The sequence below is a fragment of the Miniopterus natalensis genome, chromosome 9, assembly GCF_054644295.1.
Source record: "Miniopterus natalensis isolate mMinNat1 chromosome 9, mMinNat1.hap1, whole genome shotgun sequence".
NCBI lineage: Eukaryota > Metazoa > Chordata > Mammalia > Chiroptera > Miniopteridae > Miniopterus > Miniopterus natalensis.
Window position 1 is genome coordinate 15,368,719 of NC_142089.1, and position 21,090 is coordinate 15,389,808.

The following is a 21,090-nucleotide window of genomic DNA, read 5'->3' on the forward strand; positions in this document are numbered from 1 at the left end:
ATCTAAAATATAACGTATTGTTTTATACAGAATTCTTCCCGTTCAACCAAACCCTTTAACTAAGTTGATTGGCAAAATGGATTGTCATAGAAAATTTGAGCCTTTTGACCTAATGTTCCCAGTCATCCAAATTTGCCCTGAGGAAGAAAGTACTAAGAGGAGGAAAACAACTATGTACACTGGAGCCAAATTTCCTGGGTTTAAATTCTACCTGTGCCAACTTTCTGTGTGACCCTGGCGAATTACTTAACCAATCTCTGGGCCTCAGTTTTCTGATCTGTAAAATAGGTACTATAATAGTACCTAACTAATGTAGGTTCTTGTATGGATTAAATGAATTATATAAAGTACATATATCAGTACATGCACATGGTAAGCAGTGTATAAATATTAAGTATCACAGTGGGGCTCACTTTTCCTTTTTTTTTTTAATTATCATGTCCTTTTTTTTATATATATATCTTTATTGATATCAGAGAGAGGAAGGGAGAGGGAGAGAGAGAGACAGAAACATCAATGATGAGAGTAATTGATCGGCTGCCTCCTGCACACGCCCTACTGGGGATCGAGCCCCGCAACCCGGGCATGTGCCCTGACTGGGAATTAAACCCCGATCGCCTGGATCCTAGGTCGATGCTCAGCCGCTGAGCCATGCCCAGCGGCTAGCTTTATTTCTAATAGTTAAAAAGTAGGAACAGTCTAGAAGGAATGCTTACATAAAATTTACTAGATCAGTTTGATGGAGTATTATGTAACAACGACTGTAATTGTGAAGACTATAACTTGGAAAATGTGTATGATATACTTAAAAGATAGTGTTTTTCATAGATTGGGGAATGATGTTTCCCCCCCCCTTACTGTTACAATGTTTATGAAAAAATAAAAATCCAGAAAAAGGGAAACAAGTTTCTCCCTTAACTGTGCTCTCAGCGCTACCTTCGCTCTCTCGGTGTGAGATCTGAGCCCATCTTGGCTTTGCTCCCTCCGCAACCACTCGCAAAGTCCTAGTGTTTCTTAAAGTAATTCTTTGTGTTCCCACTGCTGACAGCTACCATGTCCTCCTAACCTTAAGTCTGGACTATTGCAGTAATCGTTTGGACTCCTTTTTTCCATTCTCTCTTGTACACCATCACAGACTCATTTTTCTAAGTTATCATTTTGTGCCTGTCCTGATCCCTGCTCAGAAACCTTCATTGTTCTTCATTCTTTAGAGATTAAGTCCCAAAATCATTAGCTTGGCTCTTAAAACCTGCTGTGGTCAGCCCCTTCCCTGCCTTTCTACTTTCGTCTTTTAGCTGTTCTCATGAAAAATCCTGTGGTTCCAACCAAACTATCTCTTTATCGACCCTCTTCAAATTTCTACCACCCTGCCTTTGCTCACCCTGTTCTCCCGCCTAGAGCTGCCTGACCCCTCCTCTCACTCCTCTCTTTCCTCAGTGACCATCTCCTTTCGAGGCCTTTTGACCCCTTGAGTTCTTACTGATTATATGTGCCTCTAAACACGTATAGTACTGATTGGATATAGCAGTTCTTTATAATGACTTGTTACTTGTATATCTATATCCTTTATCTATAAATACATGATAAGCTGTTTGAGGTCAGGGGTGAGTTTTTACCTGTGTTCTCAGCCCACAGCAAGTGCTCTCATTATGTGTGTTTTGAGACATAGAATCAGGAAGCTTAGTTAAGGTAGCCTGTAACTATACAAATTAGTTTTCAGGTTTTCAAAGATTTAAAACCTCACCATAGTAGAAAGGAAATAACCCTATTGTTTTCAGGGAAGCTGTGAACTCAGCATAGATGAATAGTTTTAACATTTTAATAAAAAATAATCTCTGAGTCCATTCTGAGATCAAAGGCATTTACTCGTCTTTCGCTTCTTCAGGGAACCAAAATTCTGAATTGCAATTCCCTCTGAGATTACCTTGCAAAGGTAAATGACACCCAGTTCCCAGGTTTGTCAGAATGAAAATTTTCATTCTGACGTGGCTTATGTAGTATTAACCAGGGATTTGAGTTAGCAAAGAGCAAATTTATTAATTTAAGGAAGATCCTATTTCATAGTAATTGTCCTAGTAGGGAATCTTCAGGGGGTATAATATTGCTTTTAATGGGTATGGGATTTGGGATTAGTATGAAATTTTAAGTTTTTGTTTAATTTCCTTAGCGGCAGCAGAAACTTCAAAAGGAACGCCTCATGAATGACTTCTCTGCAGCCTTAAACAATTTCCAGGCTGTGCAGAGAAAGGTGTCTGAAAAGGAAAAGGAGAGTATTGCCAGAGCAAGAGCTGGATCTCGACTTTCTGTAAGTTTATTCCCCAAAGAAGACCTTTGCCAGTTTCAGGATGTTCTTTCCTAAGCCTTTTTACCCCCTCTGACCATTAGCCTTTGTTTACTGTCCCCCCAAATAATAAATATAGACATTAGCTGCTGTGAAAATGTCAGGTTGGTATAACCTATGTAAAAAATAAGGTGTGCGTATGGTCAAAGATTGGAAAGGAATGTGTACAAAGGTTAAAAAAAGTGACAGGTAGAGTTATGTGTAATTTTCTTGTTTGTCATATTGGCCTTCCATTAAAAACTTTAACAAAGAAGAAAGAATGAATCTGTTTCTTAGAATATAGTAGGCTGGGCCATTTGGACTAGCTTTCTCTTTGAAAAGAATTAGCAAACACTAGATTTTAACAACCCAACTTCTCAAAAGTACCTAAGAGCCATGGAAATATTAAGGTCAAAAGCTAAGAGAAGGTGAGAACCTGTAGTGGTAAGCAGAGCACTGAAACTGCTTTTATACTGATACATTTACTGAGGAAAAACTTGAACTGCAGTTTTAATGTCCTCCTGGCATGTGGGTGGACTAAAGTCCAATGCAAGGTGGAAAATCTAAAGGAAGACACTTCTCAAATTAAACTGGGCCCTAGAAGACTATATCCCCCGGTGGATTGCAAAAAGATTACTTTAGCACCGAGCTAAGCAGGTGGAGGACAGCAGGAGGGAGGGGGAAATCCAGACTGTAAGCTATACCACAAAGTAACCTTCAGGCAAATTGACTGCACTAACTCATACTACCTGGAGGTACAAAAAGCCTCAAGCTTCAAGTATTCCAGGACTGGTAGAGTACCTAGTGCCAGGAAGAAGCAAATAGAAATCCTCTGTAGCTAGGCACTTTTATCCTAGTCCTGAAACAATACCCTCAGTTTCTGAAGTGTGAGCAGCATAGTGTAACACAAAGAAACAAATAACCCTGAACTAGAACTAGTAGAAACAGCAGTGAGGTGAAATAGACTTACAAAGGCTTCTTATTATTACAGTTATAAGACAACTATACTTACTATGTTTAAAGAAATAAAAGAAAAATTAGAAAACATCTGCAGGAAGCAGGAAACTACACAAAGCTCTGGAAAAACATCAAAAGATTTTCTAGAATTGAAAAATATAATGTGGAGATTAAAAACTTAATGGATGCGTGGTTTACCTAGAAAATAGGTTAGAAGATATTATCCAACATGTAGGACAGTGGGTGAAGAAGTTAATAGGAAAGAAGGATTTTGAGAAATGAAGAATGAAGTGAAAGGATATAACAGAGTTTTAATTGGAGTTACAGAGCAAGAGTAGAGTAGACGTAGAACAGAGATGATATTTGAAGAGATAATCGATAGTAATATTTCAGAACTGATGAAAGATACTCATCTGTAGTTTCAAGAAGCCCAGCCCGTCCAGGAGGGATAAATAAAAAACTTTCATCTAGATACATCAAAAGAAACTTCAGAACATCAAAGACAAAGAGAAAAGTCATAAAACTAGCCAGGGAAAAACAATAGAAAACTTTAAAGACACAATAGTTAGATTGACAGTTGACTTCTCAGCAGCAGCAATGGAAGCCAGTAGGGTGCCTCTTTAATGTTATGAAGGACAATAACTGCCTACGTAGGATTCTAAACCCTCTGAAAGCAGATATCCAGAATGAGGGCTAAAGACATTTTCAGTCAAGAGAGTTTGCTATCAGCACCTCTATTTTGGAACTGCAGATTAAAACCCCAGTGACATACTATTTCATGTCTAAAAGAAGGGCAAAATTTGTAAATTCTATGAACACCAAGGGTTGTTGTTACGGATACAATGCAACAGGAGCTTTCCTACCTGGCTGGTAGTAATATGAATTGGAACAACCACTGGAAAACATTTTGGCTGTAACTTCAGAACACATGCATACCTTATGACCGAGTAGTTAGTTCTACACTAGAGAAAACTGTACATGTTAGTACAAGGATATATGTATAGGAACGTTCATTCATAGCAGCATTATTTGTAGTAGTCAAAAGTTGGCAACATCCAAATGTCCATCAGCTGAAGAAATGATCAATACCTTGTGATATATTCCTATACTGTAATATACAGCAAAGAAAATGAATGAACCACAGTTACATTTCAGTATCAGTATGGATGTGGCATAATCGGGTGTGATCCAATCAAAGTACGAAAGAATACAAACTACGTAGTCCCAATCATGTAAAGTCAAAGTCAGGTAAAATTATATTAAATGAAGACACATGTCACTAGATATGTAAAATACAGGAAAATGGTTATCACAAAGTCAGGATAATGGTTACTTTAAAGGAGAGAGGGAGGGGGGTTGTAATTGGAGAAGGGCACACAGGTAGGCTTTAGGACAGTAGTAGTGTTTTGTTTCTTAACCTGGGGAAAATAAAAATTAAAAAGAAAAAAAATCCACATGTTCCTCTGCAGGAGTAGAATTTTGAAAAATTTTAAATTTTGCTTATTTTTATTATTGCTATATTAAAAAGGGAAAGCTTTTTAAAAATGGGAATAGATTGCTCTTTTAACATTTTTTTCTTAGTTTATGTGTGTGTGTGTGTATATATGTTTTCATTGATTTTTTTAGAGAGAAAGGGAGAGGGATAGAGAAACAGAAACACTGATGAGAGAGAAGCATCAGTTGGCTGCCTTCTGCACACCCCCTACTGGGGATCAAGCCCGTAACACCAGCTTGTGCCCTGACAGAATTGAACTGGTGACCTCTTGGTTCCTGGGTTGATGTTCAGACACTGAGCCACACGGCCAGGCATCTTAGTTTTTTAATTACAAAACTAAATACATGAATTTTGAAGTGAGTTTGCCACTTTAATACCTAATATGCTGTAAATGTCCATTTTAAAAAATCTTTACACTCTAAAAATTTGTTTCAAGTTTTCAGCTTTCCCTTAATCCGCCTCCCTCCAAACTGTAAAGTAGGTTATCATCATTCATTATTACTTTTTAATCCTCTCTCCTGCCCATGTTCTCTCCATCCTGTCTAGTATAGTTTCTGTTCTGAGCCCAAGCTGGAATGCAGATTTTCTTTCTCACCCATTTCCTAGTGAAGACAGATTGCCAGAGCCCTGTGCCATCCTGGAGATCCTGTTGGATCCAAGGGCTGTTGCTTCTTTACACTCTAGCTAAAGGAAGCTATTGTTTCGTGTTTCTGTGACATATTTCTGGATAACAGCATCAATAATACCCTCTGCTTTCTAGGCGGAAGAGAGGCAAAGAGAGGAGCAGCTCGTCTCATTTGACAGGTAAAGGAATTATTCAGACAACTTTCTAGCTAGTTGAGATGAGATTCTATTCTTTATACTTTTAATTTTTAAAATCAGTGAGAGAGAAAAAAGAGGAAAATAAAGGGAGACCTGGGGTGGTTAATTTATAATCCACCAAATAAAACAAAAATATTAAAACCATGGGTTTTTCCAAGGTTTTTGAATTACATAAGGAATAATTTCAAGGTGAATAAAAAATACCAGGAACCCCCTGATGACTTTGTGTTGGGTAGAGAGCCTGACTCACTAGGAATAAGTATGAAGCCACGAATCTACAGATTAAGAGGTCTAAATAATTTTCTAATTCTTCGAAGTTATTGGATCTCTGTTTCCTCATCTCTAAAATGGAAGCAACTCATTTTTCTAGGAGTATTAAAAGAGAAAGCAAACAGTTTGTATCTGAAAGATGTCTCCTTTCTTAACTTCTTTAAATTGAATCAACTATAGTAGGTCCTCAAATAACACCTCTTTGTTCAATGTTTTCTTAGAACCTTGATCAGATGCCGTAGGAACTTAATTCTTGTTTATATCAATTAGCCTATGGTAAAATTGGTTTCATTATATGTAATTTTGCTTCAAGTCACAGAACCTATCAACATTGAGGATTTACTGTAATTTCATAGAAACGTATTTGTGGTATTAGTTCAGAACTGGAAATGTTTTGTCATAGATAGGTATCTGTCTCCCTCCCCCACCCCCGCAAAAGCCTGGGGTGCTGTATTATATTCAGCTTTGTATTTCCAGCACATGGAGGAAATATTTTAAATAATGTGATGATGATGTATGATTTATGCATACTGTTAGAAAAATGCTTAATACTGGATTTTCAAAGTGTTTCATGTCTAGTATAATGTATCACCTGCCATTCTTCTAAATATAGTACCTGAAAAGTAGAGTTATAACACTTCACTAACTTTTTACCTTAGTTTTTGTTAAGAAGTATTTAACCCAAAGCATAATCTTAAGATTTCTGAAAACCAGGAGATGTTCTTCTGTTAGACTGCAGGTCATTTGGCCTGCTCTTCTCCACCTATTTAGTACCCAAGATTACCAACACAACTTGCACTTTGAGAGTGGCCTGGAAGAGAATGGGTCAATGTACTTCATTGACTTCAGATCTCTGCTACTTTCCTTGTCCAGCAAGTCCCAGCAAGATTGCAGAGTGTACCCCTAAATGGAAACAGCAAGGAGTCCCATCCCTTACAATTCTGCTTCATCTCAGTCTTGCCCATGAAAGCTGGGACTTTGTTTTCTTGATGTTATCAGTGCTTTTCCTCTGCATATGAAGATCATGGCCCTCAGAGACTTTGTATTAATTGATACCAGAGGAGCTGGAGCCCCATGATGTCCTCAGATAGGCTCTACTGGCAGTAGAGATGCTATAGATGTCTCATGCACACCTTTGAGAGGAGGAATAAGCTAGGGTGCTTGTCTTACTGCAGCCATGAGGAGTGGAACCAGATGCAGAGCCAGGAGGACGAGGTGGCCATCACTGAGCAGGATCTGGAGCTTATTAAGGAGAGGGAAACGGCGATTCGACAGTTGGAGGTGAGAGCCAGGCCATGGTTTTTGTTTGACTCAGTGTATTTGCTACACTGTATAATCCACTTGGATTTTTCTCTCCATGATTATGAAAAAACATGAAATGAGTCATTGTGTGATTTGGATGTTAGGTTTCAATGTAATCTGGTGAATTTGAACTTCTCTTATGATGGTATTGGTGCCCAAGAATACCCAAATCCTGTCCTCAAGCACCATATCTTCTATGGTCTCCATGAGAATAAGCATGGAAAGCAGAGCAAGGCAAACAAATATTGTATCACTCATTAAGACTTTAACCGCAATCCTCAGTGCGAATCCCTAGATTAGGTAGGGCTCTATAGGAGCCCCTTTGCTTAGTCTGAATAGCCCAGAATAAAGGCAGGCCAAAAGGTTTGCTCCATTTTTCTGCATCCCAAAGTCTAATCTTAAGTTGTGGATATCACTTTAGTGGGTCAGAGAAATTGGAACAATTTTTGAATTGGGGGTTGAGAGAAAGGTCTTGAAGCCTTTCTCATCTGAGTTTCCAACTTTAATTTGGCACAGTAACCAATAAAATATCCTTAAACCGGAGTTTTCTCCTCCATGGAGGTAGAAGACTGCCATCCCTAGGGGGCAGTGGGGAAAGGAGGGTTGTGGAGGGGAAAAACTTTGAACTCCTCCTTGACCTTCGTCTGTGGCAGTAGTTCTGAACCCTGACACTTTTTTTTTTATGCCCCAGCTCTCCTTCCTGACACACCATTTATTAGTTTGAACTATGTACAACTCCTATATTTTGTAGGTTAAAAATTGGCAAATATCCACAAGAGGCCTTGGGCATGGATTTTTTTTTAAATTTTCCAGATGATAATATGCAGTCAGGGTTGAGACCCACTGCCCTGGATCCCATCAGTGTCTGGTCTTAGATGAGACAGTTCATCTTCAAGTTTGTTTATTTAATTCCTTTCAAAATTATTATATATTTTATCTTCTCACCTTCTGCTACTAATCATTGACTTGGTTTTCTAACATTAGAAATACTGTTACAGCAGGGAGTGAGATATATGGAGCTAAGGAAAGCAATGTAACTTAATGGATGTCGGGAATGTAAGGGGCACTTCACATTCAACAGAATTAAGTCCAACAGAATTAAGTCCAAATTCCTTAGCCAGGCTCGATTTTCATGTCCAGTCATTTCCTACATCTAACATGCAAACCCTGTTCTAATGGAAAAATAACACACTCTTTTGTGTCTCCTGTATTCTGACACTACACTTCTGACACTTCTGGCCATCAAATGTGTGGCGGTTTTTCCACATCAAGCAATTCTGCCACACCAACTGGGTGTCCTACAGTTTAATTCAGTTCCAACACTGTCTACCTGGAGTTAGCATCAGGTCCCACAGGTTGACTTCAGTCCCACACTTCAGATGCCAGTGTCAAGTCCAGGTAGTTACCTGTGCTTCTGACAGGTTCTAAATTGGAGGTTCCCATAACCCCCTCCTTGGTTTTGATTAATTTGCTAGAGTGGCTCACAGAACTCAGAAAAACAATTTACTTACTAGATTACTGGTTTATTATAGAAGAAGACAACTCAGGAATAGCCAAATGGAAGAGATACATAGGGCAAGGTTTGTGGGAAAGTATATGGCGCTTCCATGCCCTCTCTAGGTGTACCATTCTCCCAGGACCTCCATGTGTTCACTAACCCGGAATTCTCAGAACCTGTTGTTTAGCATTTTCATGGAGGCTTCATTTCATGGGCTTGATTAAATTATTGGCTTTTGGGGATTGATTCAACCTCCAGTACCCCTTCCCTCCCCAGAGTGGGGCTGAAAGTTCCAACCCTCTAATCACAAGGTTGGTTCCCTTGGCAACCATGCCCCATCCTTAGAGGCTATCCAAAAGTCAAGTCTTTATCATAAACTCTGGTGTGATTGAATGAGGCTTGATATGAACAAGACACCTCTTTTTTTTTAATCACTTAGGAAAGTCCAAGGGTTTTAGGAGCTCTGTTATAGGAATGGGACAAAGACCAAAAAATATTTATTATAAATCACAGTATCACATCTGTGTTACAGCCAAGCTGGTCTTTTTGCTCTAACTCAGTTACCTTTCCATTTGTATGGCTTCTCTTTTGCTTTAAGGCACAACTCAAGTCCTGTCTCTTCTGCAAAGTCTTTTCTCCTCTACACAGTGTTCTATACCATTTATTAGTCATTTCCCATATAAAGCCCTTCTTATTTATCTTGTTGTGTGCTGATCCTCTCAATTCCCACTTAGTTATTAAGCCCTTTTGTATCCTATTAAGCCCTTTTGTATCCACAGCAACTAGCAGACTGTCCCAACCAAAGCAGACTCTTAGCAAGTAATTGAGGGTGCTAGCAAGAACTATTCTTGCCAAGTTATGATTAGGAAGTCATTGCTTTCAAGGTATCAGTTTTTATTGTAGCATTCTGAGAGACAGTGTATTGCAATCAAAAGAGCATGGGCTTTAGAAATATAATCCTAGCTGCAACGCTTAGTTTTCTCACCAACAAGCTATGTGACTGGACAAGTTACATAACCTCTCTGAGCCTCATTATCTTCAAAGATACTTACTTCATAGAGTTACTGAATGATTAATTTAAATATAAAGGAGGCATAGTAACATAATGAAAACACCATGAACTTTTCATTCTCATTTTGTCCACTTACTAGCTGTGAGACCTTGGAATAAGTCATTAAGCCTCTCCGAGCCCCGATTTTCTCTTCTATAGAATGTGGATAATAAATGTCTTATTGGGTGTCATGAGGATCAGTTAAGTAATAGTTAATGATAGCTAACACTGTGAAGTGCTTATTGCATAGTTCTAAGAAATTTATATGATTCATAAGCCTTAAAAACACCTGTGTTAATAGCTTTAGGTATGTTACTAATTTAGGTAAGTAGAGGAAATGAATCTCTAACATGTTGCTTAATGTTAGTTAATTGTTTTTTGTGTTCCTTAGGCTGACATTTTGGATGTCAATCAGATATTTAAAGATTTGGCTATGATGATACATGACCAGGGCGATCTGATTGGTATGTATTATTAATACCTTTAACATAAAGTGAGTTGATACCTTTAACATAAAGTGAGTTGAAAGTGAGTGTGCAAAGTAGTAAATAAAATGTGTCTTAGGAATTTAGGAATGCCATATTAAAATTATTAAATTCAGCTTCTCGGCAATTTTCTTGTCGTCAAAAATAGAAGTTAACGTGAGGCCTTAGTGAATATTCAGCTCCATTCACTTACCATAGCCTCTTGGTAAGTCTGGCTGTTTAGGGAGATAGCTGTCAGCTTCCCAGCTTTATTTCTAGAAACTTGCACAATTATGGGATTAGTAACTCCTTTTATAAGCTGCTTTTTTTTTGGAAGTAATTTCAAATGTGTTAAAAGTTGCAAAAATAAAAATATTACAAGGAATTCCTTTATAACCTTTATCCAGACTTACTTTTTTTTTTTTTTTAAATATATCTTTATTGATTTCAGAGAGGAAGGGAGAGGGAGAGAGAGATAGAAACATCAGTGATGAGAGAGTCACTGATCGGCTGCCTCCTGCATGCCCACAATCCGGGCATGTGCCCTGACCGGGAATCAAACCATGATCTCCTGGATCGTAGGCCGATGCTCAACCGCTGAGCTACGCCTGGCTGGGCCAGACTTACCTCTTGTTAACATTCTACCCCATTTGCTTTTTATTTGCTCTCACTCTTTCTCTATATATAATGTGTTAAAAATTTTTTAACTTCCATGGCTGAAAGTCTTTTTAAAAGAAAAGGGTTTATTAGGCCATTGCTGGCAAAAAAAGACCAGTCTTAGGGCATGGAGTCTAAACCACCAGCAGCATGGCTAGGTAGAAAAGACAGCAAGTCCGTCATCCCAGAGTTTTGCAAGCGTTTTTATACATCAGTTAGGGAGAAGGGGGAAGAAAGAGGTAGTCTGAAAGAATTTATGTGAGCTTTAGGCAAACGGGTGGGAGAAGGTGAAGTGGGGCCAGTTCTGGGATAGGTGCAGCAAAGTCCCCACAAAAGAAGTATCCACTCCTGTGAATTAGCTATGGGCATTAGATTGGAAAGTTTGTGTGTAAATAAGAAACAGAGGCTTCTGGAGTTCTATGGCACCTGGCCATTCTCTCTTTTAGATAACTGTAGAAATAGTCATCTGAAAATTAATCCTAAATTCTAAGATATACACAACTGTGGTCTTTTGTCAGAGCTGGTCCATGGCTATTAACAGGTTAACTATTTTGTCTCTTTCTCTTACGCTATGCTGTGGCTGCTGTAATTTTAATTTAGAACATCTTAGAAATTTTTTTCTTGTTATATGTGTACACATAATTTTTTCTCAACCATCTGTGGTTTAGTTGCATACTTTATAATCCTTTCCCGTAAACACTTCAGTGTTTATTTCCAAAGAATAGGGTTATTCTCTAATGGAGGTAGTAACTTTTTAAAAAAGTTATTGATTTTAGAGACAGAGGGGGAGAGAAGGAAGGAGAAACACTGATGTGAGAAACATCGATTGGTTGCCTCTAATATGCACCCCAACCTGAGATCGAGCCCACAACCTGAGCATGTGCCCTGACTGGAATTGAGCCAGCGACCTTTTGGTGTATGGGACGACGCTCAACCAACTGAGCCACACTGGCCAGGGCCAGGGCCAGGGTTAGTAACTTTTAATTTCATGGCTGGATAGTTGGAATGGTGGTGCTGAAACCAGGACCCATAACATCAGAAGTTTGTTTGATTTGCAGTCTTGAAACAACTGAGTTTGATAAAACATCCACTGCCCTTCTTTTTTGCAGATAGCATAGAAGCCAATGTGGAAAGCTCAGAGGTACATGTGGAAAGAGCCACTGACCAGTTACAGCGAGCTGCTTACTATCAGGTAAAAGCAGGTACCAGGGAAAGTCACTCTGTGCTACAGACTTTATGAGCCATTAGAATACACCAGCAATTTTCAACCTTTCTCGTCTCATGGCACACATAAACTAATTATAAAATTTGTCAGCACACTAAAAAATATAAAATAGGTATAATTTAGGTGGTGGTGGTTTGGTTTGGTTTTTTACAAAAAATTGGTATAATTTTTATTCATTCACACCGGATGGCTATTGTGTTGGCTGTTGTCATTTTTTTATTTGACAATCTAAGGGAAAAGAGGTCAATGACCCTGACTAAATAGACAGTTACTGCATGTTTTAAAAATTCTTGCAGCACACTGGTTGAAAATTGCTGGAATACGCTACACACTGAGAACAGCTGCAGCCTTTTATTTAGGCTTAAGTTGGAGACTAGTCATAATTGCAGTCCCAGTTACATTTTTAGTATTTTCCTTTGCAGAGAGATCTACAAAAAGGCATCAAACCTTGTTTAAACTTATGTAGAAGCTTCTTAGCTACAGAGCTAACCCCATTATGCTAACATGATACCTAAATCTGTTTAAGGCTAATTTTATATCCTAAACAGTTGAAATTTGTTTCAGTTAGGATAACAGTTGGTACAAAGTAGGACTTTGCAGATACTTTGTTTGGCACAGAGGATGGACATAGAATCAACTCTAACTGCTATTTATCTATGAATAAGTAGGGGTTTATCATTTTGGGGTTACTTATTAGTGAATAAATGGGAGTTAATTGTTCTACTTTCTGTAAAGTGACATTCTTTTTCATATTAGTCAAAACTGGTTTTATGACTTATCTGGGTCTTTATGTGTGTACAAATACTATGAATGGGGTCCTTCTCAGGTCTCAATTGGGTTGCATGGCTTTTTAGAAATAAAGAGCATTTCAGTAATTTTCCATGTTCCTAGGATAGTTGTATTTTACCTGGGAATGTTTTTAAAGAAATTTGTATTTAATAATAGTGTTTCCTTTTTAAAAATATATATATCTTTATCGATTTCAGAGAGAGAAAGGGAGAAGGAGAGAAAGAGATAGAAATATCAATGATGAGAGAGAGTCATTGATTGGCTGCCTCCTGCATGCCCCAGACTGGGGATTGAGCCCACAACTTGGGCACATGCCCTGACCGGAAATCAGACTGGGATCTCCTGGATCCTAGGTCGATGCTCGACCACTGAGCCACGCCCAGCCGGGCAGTAGTGTTTCCTTTTAAAAACTGAGTGATGACTTTAGTATCCAACAACAAAAGAATAAAGTAAATTACCTACATCCACTCAATGTTATATGGAAATTAAAGGAGATGTTTATGAAGATTTATAACAACAAAATTTTTATGCTAAAATGTTAAATGAGAAAAACATCAAACATCATACAATATGATCCCCATTATATCAGATAACATTTGCATAGATAAACGATCGGGAGGAACTATCATCAAAACGTCAAGTTTCATCTGTGGGTAATTATTTTCTTTCTGCTGCTTTTTGTTATAGTGAACATAAAATTTTATAATAGGTACAAAACCTTTTTTAATATATACATGCACAAATAACTTATGTTATTGCACATGATGCCTAGCAGTATTGGTATAAACAGTCCTTTTGCTAAATTGTATTTGGGAGCCTGGAATTAAAACTTGCAATACTGGGGGAAAACAAGCTGGCGGCGTAGGTAACAGCTGCACCCGCTGCCTCCTGCAACCACATCAAAATTACAACTAAAGTACAGAACCACCATCACTCAGAGCCTCCTGAGATCTGGCTGAACAGAAGCCCTACAACCAGGGAACTGAAGAAGCACCGAGACCAGTAGGAGGGGTGCAGACGTGGGCAGATCGGGGCTGGATTGCAGAGACACGGCTGAGGGCCCACACCCGGTGCCGAGGTTGAAACCCGGGAGGGAATCTCAGCGGCGGAGTTTTCCCGGAGGAGGGAGGGGGTCCCAGCCCCACAGCGGGGCCCCCAGCCCAGGACTCCAGGCCGGGAACAGGCACTCCCAAAACTCCGGGCTGTGAAACCAGCCGGACTGTCCCTGAGGGTCGCGGAGGCTGGGGGAGCCCCAGCAGCTCCTCTTAAAGGGCCCGCGCACGGACTCACTCGGACGCGCTCCCTTGGAACCCAGCGCCGGGCAGCAGCTGGGACACTCAGGGAGGAACTAACCTGCCTGAAATCCGGGCGAGAGGTGGAGGGGTGGCTTCCTCCCAGGCAGAAGAGCTGGCAGAGGTCATTGCTCCTTTGGTGAGTCCTCCCTGCACACAGCCGGCAGGCAGGCGCCATATTTGAATTGCCAGCACCTGACTCACACTTTTGGCCCCACCCCTCCCCACCTGCAGCTCATCCAGGCCATTTCCAGGGGCTTTTCTGTGCAAGTGGCCTCTCCAGCCTCATGCTTAGGAATTTCCTAAAATCTCTCAAACAAGCAGCAGAGGGCCCCATATGGCTTGATAAGTGGTCCCAGGCCTGGCACTAGCGGCAGCCTGCATTGGCTCATAGCTTGGCCTCTCCTGGACAACGCAAAGCCCAGCACAAGTAACAGTCAACTACGGTTTGCTGTGTAGCTCATGCTGGGTGGCCCTGAGCAAGGCACTGGCACCTCCCAGGAGGCCTCAGAGACAGTGCACCTGGTGCTCAGACTCGACCACGCTGGATTACAGCCCTACCACATCCACAAGTGACACTCACTTGGTGAACACCAAAGCTCCACTGAAGTAAATCCTGCTCCATAGGGGTGTCTCCAGCACAGCAGCTCTTTGGCTGTAGTTGCAGCTGGTCCTCACAGCTGACTGGCCTGGGGGTCAGTTTCTCCCAGGGCCGCCAACAGCAACCAAGGCTCAACTACAACAGGCCAGAGCACACAGCCCACACAGGGGAGCACCTAGAAGGCCCAGCTCAGGTGACTGGGGAGGCTGAGCCACTGGGCCCTACAGGACACCTACTACACAAAGCCACTCTACAAATTCCAGGAGACATAGCAGCTCTACCTAATACATAGAAACAAACACCTGGAAGCAGCCAAAATGTGGAGGCAAAGAAACATGTCACAAAGGAAAGAACAGAAGAAATCTCTAGAAGAGGAACTAAATGAAATAGATCCAAGCAAGCTAACAGAGAGTTCAGAATAATGGTTATAAGGATGTTTAAGCAGACTGTTAGGGAAATAACTGAGAAAATCGATAACATAATAAAGTACCAATTTGAAATGAAGGCTACAGGAACTGAAATGAAGAATAATTTACAGGGAATCAACAGTAGACTAGAGGACGCTGAGAATCAAATCAGCAATTTGGAACATGAAGAAACAAAAAAGACCCAGCCAGAAGAGCAAAAAGAAAAAAGAATCCAGAAATATGAAAATAGTGTAAGGAGCGTCTGGGACAACTTCAAGAGGCCCAACATTCATATTATTGGGGTGCCAGAAGAGGCAGAAAGAGACCAAGGAATTGAAAACCTATTTGGAAAAATAATTACAGAAAACTTCCCCTACCTGGGGAAAGAAATCGACTTTCAAGTCCAGGAAGCACAGAGGGTCCCAAAGAAGAGGAACCCAAAGAGGCCCACAGCAAGACACATCATAATTAAAATGCCAAAGATTAAAGACAAAGAGAGAATCTTAAAAGCAGCAAGAGAAAAGCAGTTAGTTACCTACAAGGGAGCACCCGTACAACTGTCAGCTGATTTCTCAACAGAAACCTTGCAGGCCAGAAGGGAGTGGCAAGAAATATTCAACGTGATGAAAAACATGGAACTACAACCAAGATTGCTCTACCCAGCAAAGCTATCATTTAGAATTGAAGGTCAAATAAAGAGCTTCACAGATAAGAAAAAGCTAAAGGAGTTCATCACCACCAGACCAGCACTACAGGAAATGTTGAAGGGTCTTCTTTAAGAAGAAGCTAATGAACAAAAGAATCTGATGAACTAAATAGATCCAGAGACATTGACACATGCAACAGACGATCATATTTCAGAGGAAAGAGGGAAGGGGGGTGGAGGGTGGGAAGAGATTAACCAAAGAAGTTATATGCATATATGCATAACCCATGGACACAGTCAATAACGGGGTAAAGGCCTGGGGAGGGGGTGGGAGCGAAGTGGAGGGGGTCAGTTGCGGGGGAAAATGGTATACCTGTAATACTCTCAACAATAAAGATAAATTTTAAAAAGTAAAAAAGTAAATAAATAAAACTTGCACTACTATCTAGATATGGTAACTGTTAAGATTTTGGGCAGGTCTCTACGTATTCATTCATGAATAGAGTTGATTTTGAATTACCAGGAGGCAGATCTATGAAGCACTCTTGGAATAAAAAATTTTACGTGTTTCATTAGTGTCTTCTATACATATTTCTCTTCTCAGAAAAAATCTCGCAAGAAGATCTGTATCCTGGTGCTTGTCCTGTCAGTGATTGCTGCTATCTTCGGACTTATTATGTGGCTAGTTTATAGAAAGTGATTGCCTCAGAGCCTTCTCCCACGGAACTGTTTTCAAGGGCAAGTGCCTGCTGGAGTCTGCCAGAACAAACTGATCACAGAAGAGAGCATACATCAGAACATCCTGTAATAGTTTAGTTAGAAACTAACTACTAACCAGTCCTTGGAATTAGTGACCTATGAAGACAGTATTTATCAATTTATGTATACATTTTATTGATTTCTCAAATTAGGAATTAATTTATATGGATTTTGCTTTCTCTTCTGATTATCCTTCATCCCAAGTGTTTACTGAAAATTCCATTCTAAATATTCTTGTTTTAACAGGTGACACTACAGTCTTGTAAATTGTCTTTTTATGTGTATACAAGATTGACCTTTTTACCAGCAACATAGAATTACTTTTTAGCACCCAGCATATTGGAATCTGTCAGAAACTGTATAATAAGCTGGCAATTTTTATTACTTAACATTTTAATTTTAATTTGTAAGAAGCCTAATCTCTATCTGCTTGGAAAGATTTTGGCAGTGTATTTAACTAGAAAGTAAAAATTGCACATGTGATCCAGATTAAATGAGAAGTATCAATTTGAGCTGGCCAATTGTGGAGGTACATGTTAATCTTGATTTAAAGTTTACTTTATTATCTGCTAGTGTCACCACAGCAGTTCATCCATATATACACCATGTACACACTAAACCATCATGTTCACTTCTTAAAGAGATTAATTTAATTAACATTACTATACTCCAAGGAGTTCCTCTCCCACCTGCTTGTGTAGAAAGGGATAATTAGACAAAGCATGCTTTTGGAAAGCAAATAGGAATTGTTCGGAATGATTTAATCCTTTTGTTGTTGTTGTTGTTCAGTTGTGGTTCTGCATTCCTGGTGAATGATGAATGTTGCTGTCAAAATGCTGTCTTTCCCTTATAAGGGTTGCTGGGCATTTGATGGCAGGAAGATTTCAAAAGCTAGACTGAAACTGGTCCAAAATTTAGTCCTGTGAACCTGGCGGTAAAGCAAAGAAAAGGTTCACTTTTGTAAATAATACTGGTTTGGAATAGTGATGTTAGACTTACCTTAATTTATGAACAAGAAATTAATCTCTCCATGCATAGTTTTAGACAAAAGAAGTTTGAATAAAAGATTGTTGTCTTGTAATATAAACATTGTTCACTTCCCTTTTTCACAGGTATAGAACAGTTAAAGGGAATGTAATTTCTTTCCTCTCAAATAAATGTGAATTGGGCCAACAATTTCAGTTCATCCTTTAGCGGTGAATTAGAGGATTTGACTGCCCTGGATATATTTATATTAATTTCTTTTGCTCCCTTTAATGTTACTTAATCATCTTTTACTAAACTGATGTAAACAGGGAAACAAGGACCCAAATGCATAAGTTTCTTTGCACTCTTGCACCGTTCTACCCACTTATACAAATAAACATTTAAAAAACTGTTGTAGTAAGTTTTTATGAGTTCAAGTCCTAATGTGGTAGATATTAGATAATGTGCTGTCCTTTAGAAAAATTGAGGCTTGCAAGAAGACTGGAGATCAGGGGAGGATTGGTTTGGGGGTGGAATAGGTACTGCTGCAGTCCCTTCCTTGAAAAACAAGATATAGCTATTGGGGTGTGGCCCAAGCAGCAGCTTCAGAGCTAGTTTCTTGGCTCTATGATCACTGCCCCTTAAGCTCCAAATTACAGCTCAACTTGGATACATCATTTGTAACAGCAGGCAAGAGAAAGTCTCGATCATGAAAAACTATTTCAGTTTGGGTAAAATGAAGCCACCATAGTTCTGTTCCATAATACTATGTAATCCAGTGGTGGTGGTTATAGTGGCCATAGGTAGCAAATAGAATTGGAATGGCCTGGAATTTGTCACAGTTGCCAAGAGGTTCTGCTAGATGCTCCTAAAAACCTATTCATAGAATCTTTGTGTTTTGTTCATCATTGGGGGCACAATAGCCATGGCTTCACATTAGAAACTAGAAGATTACTGATACCTGGGTGCCCTTGCCACAAGATTCTAATTTAGTTAGTTTGGAACACAGCCTGGGCATAGGGACTTTTAAAAGCTCCAGATAATTCATGAGAACCATTGGTTTGGAGGTCAAAAACTAGAGAGTCTTGGCTCTGCCATTAATTTGCTGTAGGTATTTGGACAAGTCATTTAACCCATAGACCCCAAGTTTTCTCAACAACTCTCTTCTAGCTATGAAATTCTCTGACTATAAGGATCACAGGGGTTTGGTCTGAACATGCAAATTCTGTTTGCCCCTGTATTCCTTTCCTTGAAATAACAGAATTTTTAATGTTGGACTGTGATTAAGGACTACGCTTTTACCAGTCCATGGAAAAATAAGAACAATGATATAGTAGGCTTTTTAAAATACCATCTTTGAGGCTGAGCTAATGACCTTTCAACTTTTTAAAAGGAGTATTTCAAGATTATAAAAATGAAAAGGTGGGCCCTGGCCAGTTTGGCTCAGTGGTTAGAGTGTTGGCCCCTGGACTGAAGCATTGTAGGTTTGATCTTCAGGAGGCAACCAACGGAAGTGTCCCTCTCACATTGATGTTTCTCTCATTCTTTCTCCCCCTCTCTCCCTCTCTTCCACTCTCTCCAAAAATCAATGGAAAAAATATCCTTGGGTGAGGATTAACAAGCAAAAAATGAAAAGGCGGTGATGTTAGATGGCAGTCTTCATTTTTAAATCTACTTAGTTGGCAAAATAGAAGTCGACATTCCTATAAATTTTTCTCCTGGTCCATGACATCTCTAATGTCTGAACCACTCATTTAGACTAGCCCCACCCATCTCTTTACAACTAAAGAAGTTGAGGCCAGTAATGGCAGTCTACTACAGGAATTGAAAGGCTTAGGAAAGTGCTCTACACGTGAATGGTCATTTGTAGGGTAATATTTGAGCTCTTGCTATCAGCACTTTACTATGCTAAATGTTAAATGTTTGACATTTTATATTTAATATCTCATATCCACAAAACTAAGATATGTTTTTCTTGTCCTTTTTTTATGGATTAGGAAAAGGAGGCATAGTAAGTAACACACACAGTTTAGGAGTGATGGAGCCAGGATCTGATCTCACTCACTCAGACTTCAAAACCACACCTTCAGACACTAGACACTGTCTTCGTGCATCACTGGTACAACCTATCCTACTCACCATCTCTTTCATGAAGCTTTCTCTCAAAATCTAGAGTAGTTTCTACTCAATTTTTCATGAATGTCTTGTCTTTTGTCAGTACCATATGAACTTTAACCACCCGAATAAATGAAGCCTCCTACTTGTACTATCTATACACAATTTTTTCAGTGTCTCCATTTGATCACTTTGTTTTTAAGACAGTTTTCGAATATCAGCGTGCTCCTAAAGTCTTTAGATTCTATTCTGAGGAAGTCTTAATGTCTAAGAAACTAATGTCTTTGTTGAGATAACAAAAGCAGCTAGTCTATCAGTCTTTCTATTTCAAAAGGTTAAGGGTCTAGACTGCTGCTCTCCAATTTGCTGATCTATACTAACACCATTGGAGCCCAAAGAAAGAACGTTTTTGCTTTATAAGGCCTAGGTAAGTATAAGGTGCCATTACGTCACAAGCCAGTGTAAATATCAGCTATGCCGAAAGCAGGGAACATGAACAAGGAAGAAAGAATTACAAGGGTAAGAAGAATATAGCTTTAGGTTTCTTGGGTGTATAGTCAGCAATTGAAGGGATTACATAATGGACCACACACAGAAGCTGAGAAATTGAAAGGCAAAGTTGACTTAGATGTTCAGGTCACTCAAAGCTAGAAATGGCTTCAACAGCCACCTCCTGTCTGAAAGGGGCATGGAGCCTCAAGGGCCTGCACAATCTCTAGGTAAGAGGAACTTGTTCTTTTACACTCAAAACACTTTTGTGACTATTTTGTTCCTTCTTAAGAATCATGTCCTTGTGCTCAAAAAGAGCCTACTTTGTTGAAACCAAGTTTAGAATTTGTATTTTCCCCATCAGCCTAGTCTTTGGAATCACAGGACTGGAAAGGAGGATAGTAACAGGTCATTTGATAAGTCATCTGATCAGTTAACATCCTTGCTGAATGAGTTTACTGGGCTTTTGAGGGCCAGAGGAAAGTGATTCTACCTACTTAAAAGTTGATAATTTCAAAATCCAAGTTAATATTATGTTGCAATTAAATCTTGATCCCTGGAGATGTCATTACGGGCAAAATCTTTTGAACAGGCTGATGTTCAATTTAAAATCTAGAGGACCACTAGCAAGGGAATCAAGAAAAGAATGTGCAGTGCCTCTTTCTGGGTGAACAATTTTCAATCAGTTTCTTTAAAAAAGAAAACAGAACAAAACAGGTCAGATAACCCATGCTTTCTTTTTGAAAAAGTATTGGGCATCAGTTGCATGATAATAAATGTGATCATATCAACATCTATTGGGAGAGACCGGTGATTAAAGAGCATGGCCTTTGGCATCATACAGATTTAGGTTTGAATCCCACTCACCCCCCTTTCTAGGGTTAAGCTGGGCAACTCAATCTCTCTGAGCTTCCTCTCAGAGACGTTAATACCTATCTCAAGAGTGTTATGAGGATTAAATGAGA

At 39.4% G+C, this 21,090-nt stretch overlaps 1 protein-coding gene across 1 annotated transcript in view; it reads left to right on the forward strand.

Annotated features, from left to right (window-relative positions):
- The window catches only part of STX12 (syntaxin 12), a 36,829-nt gene extending 19,125 nt beyond the window's left edge, over nucleotides 1-17,704 (forward strand). Inside the window, exons 4-9 of the mRNA XM_016216803.2 lie at nucleotides 2,168-2,305; nucleotides 5,533-5,576; nucleotides 7,040-7,145; nucleotides 10,107-10,179; nucleotides 11,946-12,028; nucleotides 16,401-17,704. Of these exons, the coding sequence (XP_016072289.1) occupies nucleotides 2,168-2,305; nucleotides 5,533-5,576; nucleotides 7,040-7,145; nucleotides 10,107-10,179; nucleotides 11,946-12,028; nucleotides 16,401-16,496 (540 nt within the window). The 3' untranslated portion in view covers nucleotides 16,497-17,704. The remainder of the gene's footprint in view (nucleotides 1-2,167; nucleotides 2,306-5,532; nucleotides 5,577-7,039; nucleotides 7,146-10,106; nucleotides 10,180-11,945; nucleotides 12,029-16,400) is intronic.
- The last annotated feature ends 3,386 nt before the right edge of the window (nucleotides 17,705-21,090 follow it).